General features: G+C 37.2%; 1 protein-coding gene across 1 annotated transcript in view; it reads right to left on the reverse strand.

Moving 5' to 3' along the window:
* The window catches only part of DGKI (diacylglycerol kinase, iota), a 116,898-nt gene extending 116,675 nt beyond the window's left edge, over positions 1–223 (reverse strand). Inside the window, exon 1 of the mRNA XM_010024426.1 lies at positions 206–223. Within this exon, the coding sequence (XP_010022728.1) occupies positions 206–223 (18 nt within the window). The remainder of the gene's footprint in view (positions 1–205) is intronic.
* Between the last annotated feature and the right edge of the window lie 8,643 nt (positions 224–8,866).

The raw sequence follows: 8,866 nt of genomic DNA on the forward strand, positions 1-8,866 counted from the left end.
TCCTTCCTTTTTTTTTTTTTTTTCTTAATGGTTCACAGGATTTAAAGAAATGTATTTCAAAACATAAGATGGAATTTAAAGTCAAGAAATATAGTGGTAAAACAGCTAAGAAAACCTAAGTTGACATACGGTATTTTCCACACTGAAACCTCAGTAAGATTTAAGTGTTGTTCACATCAGGCTCCAGAAGATGGCAATGTCTTACCTTCTCTAACTGCTCCATGCATGCATTGTGGACCACAATCTTGCAGGCAGCACACTTCCTCCGTAGAGCAGATTTCTGCAAGAGGAAAAGGAGACGAGTGCGTATAGAGGAGCGCTATTCCCAAAGGTAAAAAAGCTGTGAAAGAAGAGATGTTTCGCTCCTTGTGCAACATATATTTTTTTCCTTTCTTGGTGCTCTCAGCTGTTCTGTATACTGAAGAAAGGTCTGCAGCTCTTCCCGTTAAGAGTTGGGCTTTGTGAAAAAGACAGACCCACAGTACTCCAGCTTGTGAACTAGAAGTAAAAGGCTCCCTTTAAGTAGCCGATGAGATTGTTAACAGTGCACATCACCACTCCAAAAGGGAGCAGCCTATGAAGATGATGAGACAGTGAAAAGAAGAGATAAACCATACATGCAAATCAGAGAACTTGGACCAGTTCAGAAGAGTATGTTATTTCGTGATTATCATATAATATTTAATTTGATAGGCCTGACCATTCCATTGCAGAAAAATACTTGGCTACTCGGGTAATTTAGGAGAGAATTATAGCCTCACAGAATGTTGTTTAATACTTATGAAATATTACAGCAGGGACAAAATTCTCAACCTAATTATGCTGGTTAGTTCTAATAATTTCAGTAGGGCTTTTAAAATAATTCCAATTGAATCCCCTGACTGAAGCATATCAAAAGCAAGAGAGTGAATCCAGGAGAAAGAGGAAATATATTTACTTTTCTTTTCTTGTATATACTCAATTTAATAGACCAGATGAAATTAATTTTCACAGAAATTTGGCTAATAGACTTGTGCTTGAGTGACAGAAAGTTTATAAACACGTAAGTGGAGACTGATTTGCTTCAGATTTTTCCATTCAATTTATTCATATTCATTTAAATCTCTGATAATCTTTCCTTTAGAATTTTTACTATATTGTAAATAAACTCAAGAAGAAACAGGAAGTACAGCCTCAGCTCACATTGTAGATAAATTATTATAAATTATTATCATTTTACTGAGTCTCGTAATTATGAGTCACGTAATTATCTAGCTACACCATATCTGTACACGCTTACATTATGTGTTGTTCTAAAGCTTCACCTGAAGAATTATGGTATTGTATAAGACTAAGCTTTCATGTGCTTTGTGATGCAATAAAGTATGTTTTTAGTCTCTGTGTTTACCAAAAAGAGTGAAACAGTATAAAGTAATCCATCCCTAAGATGAAAAACTGCAAAAAGCAAACAAAGATAATGCCTTATGAGCAGCTTTTATATCTTGTTTTTTAAGTTATTCTCATGATTTTTGAATACTGGTGGCATTGCAAATAGTTACAACCATTTATAGTGAGAAGCTATCTTTTCCACTACTTTTAACTATTTTTATTTATCATAAAATGCCATCTTCACATAGGCTAACATTTGATGCAAAGTCTGTACAGTTACTGTTTAATTGTTCCTCACCACTTCTCCATTGAAAACATTCGATCTTAAATAGCCTACATGTAAAAAAGCTAAGTCAAAGGAAGACCAGAACAGGCATAGAAGGATGCAGTTTCTTCAAACAATTCAAACTGGAAAAGCATTAGCCTTTTGACAGATCAAGTTAAACTAGTCATTACTGAAGTTAACTAGATTTTCATTTCCATCTCTAGTTCTTAAGCTAATAAAAGCCCCATACCCTGGGACTATAAATACAGATCTCGCTTTCCCCAAACCAATATACTAATACCTAAAAGTGAAAAGATTCTCAGTCAGGTCAAGCAAAGACTAGACAATTAAGAACTGAGCAACTTTAAACTCTCTTGCTTCCTAAACATGACTCAACATCTCTAAGCCTATTGGCTAGAAAAGCTTGTCACCATGTAAGATGTCTCCCAGCATTCCAATATAAAAGTGTAAGTCAATGGATCTAAATTCACCAGCTACTGCAAACAGTCCTTCCAGCTCCTAGAGACATACGCCTTTAAAACTAAGACACAGCCTTGAAAATCATATGCAACCATATTATTAAATTTCCATGCTACTTTCAAGGAGCTAAATTGTGAGGAATTATTTACTCCATTTTAGAAAGGCAAACTTCTATTAAGAACATAAGAACAGCCATACTGGGTCAGACCAAAGATCCACTCAGCCAAACAAATCCTGTCTCCAGCTTTGCCAAAGCCTAGTGCCTCAGGACCAGTATAAGTCCAGGGCAAACAGAATGACACTTCGTAGAATACCAGGTTGGAAGAAAATTCAAGAAACCTTTCCTGGAAAAAACAGTATGGATAAGATGACCCAAGATACACGTGGGTTAGAGATAAACCCAATGAAACTTTTTTCGTACGCAGCAGAAAATCTTCAATACAAAAAGGCAAACCTCAAATATTCTTGAATAGGAGAAGGCAAACACTGGAATATGAGTGCACTAATGAGTGCATTCAAGAGTTTGGAAAACTCAGTTCAAGTCCTGGCAGTGATTAAAATCACAAAAATTTGATCAGATCCTATTCTTAGAGACTTTTGTATATATAATTAAAATAGGCTACTTTCTTTTGAACATTTCTGAAATATCTCAGTATTCTAACCCTTTTTTCCCTTAACACATCAATAAAGCTGCTCATTAAATCCATTCTGTGTAAATAATCTAGGTCACACAAAATTCCTCAGGGCTTTTTCCCCAAGCAACAGTCTTCATCCAGCAGCTTTTTGCCCCTTTTGCATTCTTTCTGGAACACAAGCATCAATGACAGCAAACTATTCAAGCTCCCAAGTCTGAGTACTGTATCAGTCTGAAGTCAGGCTTGTTACCTCAAAAAGAAATAAGAAAAAGTGGAAATAACTCACTGAGAATTTGACTTGGCAGCTTTCCTCCCCCAGGTAGCAGAGGTCCCCAGAAACATTTGTCTCCAGCCACAGATGCTCTCCATTCACAGCATTTTCCTGAGAGAAGATGATTGTTAATCTGGTCTGTGAAATTCAGTCACGTGACCGGGGGGGGGGGGAGAAGTCAATCTGATTTTCACCATAAATTTAAAAGATAAATAAATAAATCAACCCACAACTACACAATCACATGTTGTTTTATTTTTCTGCAACACAAAGCCAAAAGCTGTAACAGTATTACCCTGGCAGACCAACACTGCTTAAAAGATGTTGATGATAACAGTGAATGATGTGTCACCAGTCAGAACCACAGTATTTTTGTGTACAGTTCAGTGAAACTTTGCCCATGTTCTTCCCACATGCTTCATCATTTAACTGAGACTCTTGTATGACATACACACAGAAGTTTAGATAAACAGAAAATCAAGAGAGAAAAACAAAACCACAGCTACTAAACTTTGAACTGGAGAAGCCCAAATGTTTGAGAACCAGGCCCAGCAGTGCAAAATAACATACTGACTATAGCTTTAAGATGATGGGATAGTTTAGACAAGGAAAAATACTTTCTTTAGAATGTCTGGATCAGCACTGTATGTTTAGGAAAACATCAACAAAACGTTAAGTGGCCAGGAGAAACCAAGCTTCAATTTTATACCTGAAATAATAATACATTAAACTGAGAACACTCTCAAAAAAAAAAAAAAAAATCTACCTAGCACACTCATAGCTAGTAGTGATTGACATGGTAACATCTGATTTTTCTTTGACAGCTTAAATTGACCAAAACTGTACCTCAGTTCTATAAAAATTCTTGTTCTGAGGAAATTTGGTTGTGTAAAGACTACAGTTTTCACTTGACTGTAATCCTGGCTTGACTAAAAAGCCTAAAAAGCCTACTGTACACTACCTGAGCAAAGTGAATAAACAGGATTTCTGTTCAGCCAGAATTAGAGCAAGATGGAAAACGCTTTGACAGTCTCTGACATTTGGTTCCCACACTGCAGAAGTCACAAATGATGACGCTTACCAAACAGATGGCGTCCGACAGCAGGATGCTCTGAAATAGCCATCTTGGTTAAAATAATTTATTTTAAATACCACTGACAGTTTCAAAGTGCTGAAATGAGAAAGCTTCTCTTGCCATGCAGATTTCTTAGGTAATGCAGAGAAGCAGCAGTGGCAAAATTCTTTGCCTTCTGGAGTACGAGCAAAGCCACAATAGCCAAAACCTACGCAAGTCTGCATGTGGTGTCTACCACAACTATGGTGCTCACTTCAGATAAATCAAGAGGAGAAGAACAACATCAGGGGTTTTCTGGTAAGACATCTACCTGTTCACAGGTCTAACTTCATTGGAGATATTTCTACTGATGTCAGACTCAGTGTTGTCCCTCAGCACAAGGGGCTGGATGAGAGTGAGACTTGAATTCCAGCCTACTGCCATTGCACACTAGTTAGTCTTCATTTCGTGGCACTGTTCTATACTTCTATTTCTTCTCATCCTTTTGTCTGCCTGTCCACCTGAAATACAGGTTAACTGGGCGAGAGGTTTTCCTCAACTGTACAGTCCTGTGCACAATAGTTTAGGTGAGGATTTTGAGCATTTTATAATGCAAAATAACTTTTAAGGACTTGAACTAGCTTAAGAAGTTCTTCAAGCCTTACGCAGATGGTAAATTATTCAGACCATAAGTTCTTTCCCTTCAAGTTTATATTTATATTAAAGCAATTTTCTCTGACAAGAACTATACCAGTTTTACAACATACTAATAAAATTACTATGCCCACAATATCACCCAACATACTAACTTCCTGTCTAGTTTATGAAGGGCCAGACAAAAGGACCAAAGCAGGAGGGTATGAGCTCAAAAAAAGTGTTTGACCTGAGCACATTCTTTGCTGATGAAACAGTGCAAACTCAACATTATAACCCAGAGATAAATTTCACAGATTATAAGAGATGTTTAGGAACGATCAACTGTTAAAGCTAAGTAAGAAAGCACACAGCTCTTGGGACATAGTTATTAATGAGGAATCAAAATTACATTTAAAAAAAAGGTAGATGAAACACCCCTTCATTCAGACCATGTCCACATAACATGCCACCCAGGATTTCTAAAGATAAAGTGGCCTATTTCCTTAACCTAGTTTTGACTGATTTTGTTCTTTACTGTTCCGGACTGTATCATAGATTCACATGTCTGACTTTTTACATCACAGTGTAAATAAAATCAGTAAGTAGTCTACAAGGATGACCTTTGTAGCTCATGCTAGGATAGAGTTCTGACAAGACTAGATAATAAAAATGCAAATAACCTGATATAAGTGGCACACCTCCAGATACCTGCTGCTACAAACAATTTCACAGTGCTGTGTGTTAAAACTCACGATTTCAATTCCAGCAAACTGACATTGGAAAAAAATCTTCTTTCACCCTGAATCACAGCAAAGAGCTGAGACTTCCCAAGATGAAATGCCCTCTCTCAAAAGAGCTTTGCCTGTCGATTATTTTGTCTCAATAAGATCAAAGGGAATTATCTGAACCTCGCTGTTTTGTAATTTTGCAATTACAGGGCACTGCCATTTATATGATGAGACATTCTGTTGCCACTTATAACAATCAAGATGATATAGTCAAAGGAAAATGCTTTGACCTTTCCTAAACCCAATTTTCCTTTCAATTCTAATAGTAAATTTTGACAAAAATCAATACATTTCTTTGAAGAATTTTGAATTCAGCAAATCAGCATTTTCTGCTCCAGAATTTACAGGCGGTATTTCATAATGTGCAGGACAAAAGGGTACTTCATCTACCAACACATAAGCTGACAAAAGGTCTCTGGGATCACCTCTGTCACGATCTCCTGTTTAACACAAAACTAAAGCACAATAAAGGCTACGACATCACTTATATATTTTGACACAGGTTTTTTTCCCCACAACAGCTTTGAGTTCAGGTTCAGCAACCTTTTCATAAATACTTTGCCAGTTTGGTTTATTTTGCATTTGACGTCTATGTTTGGCTTTAGGAGTAAATGGCTACTAAAGAGGCAGTTGTCCTCTTTCTGTCCTTGACCCCTTAAACCCCAGTCTCATGCTTTTGCTATTTTCCTCATGCTGGCTCTAGTGGCTGTGAAGCTACACATGAATCAGTCTAACTCACGGAAAAAAATAGATAACTTTTATCTACTAAATCAGTGAGACAAAATGACTCACCCTGGGACAACATAACTGCTGGATTTGACAGAAGGAGTGGTAGGTTAAAGGTTGATTCAGTGGAACCTGATGCTTTTAGTACCAGCTCAGTGTTAGAGCAGTTTAACTGATCTGTCAAATCATGCTTTTAGGCTGACATGCTTTGCTTTGACTTGCTACGTAGCAAAGGGATACTGTGCATCATCATAGATAAAACAGCAATGACCATGGCCAAGTATTCTCCTGTTAAAAAGAAAACTGGGAACTCTCCTTCCTTGCCTGGCTTCCCAGCCTTTTTAAGAGTGTGAACTCGGTGTCCTGTGAAGAGAAAGAGCCCCTGCTCACTGAAGTGGAGGCAGTAGTGCTTTCCTAGCAGGTGCAGTCTGCCTCACAGGGGGGACACGAACTCAGTATGCTCTCCCACATGGAGACCTCTCATTTAATTGCTCCAGATCCATTACTACCTTAATAGCAAACAAAAATAATTTCAGTACAGCAAACATTCCTTGCATATGAAACAAAAAGCACATACAATCAATCCCTCTTCTCCCTGATGTGAGAGGAACAGGGATTCAAGGACTAGGAGTTTGGGAACGATGTAATTACCTGTGCATGATCATAATTTGCTGTGCACATTTCACCAATTCAACTATGCTGCTTCTCTTAAATACCTTAGCATGGTTAAATGACAGAGCAAGTATTACCATTTTGCAAAGCCCTCAAGTACCTCTAAACCTCACTGTTCTTCAGGCTGCAGTCAGCATTGCTTCAAAAGCAATGCAGATAAACCCGAGTAATTTAATTTGCCATGACAAGCAGCTACAGACACTCAAACAAACACACCAGTCAGTCCAACTTTCTAGTTCAAAGGAGTTGTAACTCCAATTGTAATAGGAAGAATGAAGCACTTTGACGCTCCTGCCATGACTGGCCTTCTGCAAAAAAATTGTAAGACAGATTCCTAAAATAAGCCATTAAGAATTTTTTCCCCTTGTTAACACTCCAGTGAGAGAGATTAATCTTCTTGCAAATATACATTTGGGTCATAAACTTGTTAGTGTAAGGTTAGTGCTCATCAATCTAGATTTAATTAAACATATTTGCAAGCAAAAATTATCTCTAACCCTTTTTTTTCATGAGGTCACTATCAAGCAGAAATAAGTTTGTTTGGATGTCTTTTTCCCAAATGTGCGTGTCTCATGTTTGGGTTGTGTTTTACCCTTAACTCTGAAATTTCAGAGTTTGTAATGCTTATGTTGCAAACAACAGCAATGTCCTAAATGTTTTTCTGTTTATTATATTCTTAATGTAGCACATTTTAATTTGGGAATATTCTTCATGTAGAAGTCAAGTTTTCTCTCATTATTACAATTACAAATTACATCATTACGTAATACATGGACATAAAGCAAAACATCATGAAGATACAGTACTACCTCATTACTTCGAAAAAACTTGCAGATATATAAGCTCCAACTTTCCAAACTATTTTTCAACATTTGACTTTTAGGCCTAGTTCATCACATTCTCTAGCTTATTCTGCTGTTCTCTTTTCCCCCACCACGCTTTCCAACATCCCTGCATCAGTTACCTACTCCTGTATTCTCTGTTGACCTTTTGAGATTACCATCATCTGAAATATCGTCTGTACGCTGAAGCAGAATAACAATGTTTGTCTTCACAGAGGAGCAATGTCCAGATGCTATCAACTGAAATGATGATTCCCTGTGTTCTCATGAACTATTATTTTGTCAGACAAAAGTTTTGCTGCAAAAAGGACTGAAGTTAAGGGGAAAAAAAAATACCTGTTTTCAAGAAGGGCATCTTCTGTAATATTGCTGCATCCTCTACACTTCTGAGAAAAAAAGAATAGAGATGGCCACCATTTTGAAATATGACAACCCTCCTTTTTCTGTTTAAATCTCTCTGGAAAGAATACAAGTTCTTGAAACCTCAATGAAAAAGCAATAGCAGCGTAGGACTACTGATTCTGAACACAGGGCTTCCTGTGATCTGCACACAAAATTTCAGCAATTTTTAAGTGTACATGGAGCTTGTATTCACCCTAGTTATTTAAGTGGAACTAAAGCTCCCAGCACCTCTGCATCTTTTTATGACCCATACCCCAGGGTTCTCCTTTCTCATGTGAGCGTCTGGTAATGTAGATCTCTTCAGTTGAATACTCAGTTCCCAATTACAAAACTTAGTCGTGCAGACACTCTAATGGAAGGGAAATATCCTTCAGCGTAAAAATTAGTATAGCTTTTAGGAATTGATGATACAGAAGCCAAACCTTTTACATAGAAAAGAAATGCATTTATCTACATTAATGAGAGAAATATTTCATCCTATGTAGAACACATACTAGTATATTAAATGTATGTTAATTATCTAACGTCTACATCACTAGGCACTTATAAACACTTATTGTCCATGAAAGTAAGTGTGCAGCACTACTGTCTAATGCCAGGAAGACCCAGAATATAATGTATTGTAAAGCCACATTCACTGATTATAAATACCTCACTAGTACAGGCCTTCTCACTGTCTATCTAGCCTATACTTCATCAGTTTGTCTACAAGGGTGTAATGGGAAAG

The sequence above is a fragment of the Nestor notabilis genome, unplaced genomic scaffold (assembly GCF_000696875.1).
Source record: "Nestor notabilis isolate BGI_N333 unplaced genomic scaffold, ASM69687v1 scaffold6211, whole genome shotgun sequence".
NCBI classification, from domain to species: Eukaryota; Metazoa; Chordata; class Aves; order Psittaciformes; family Psittacidae; genus Nestor; species Nestor notabilis.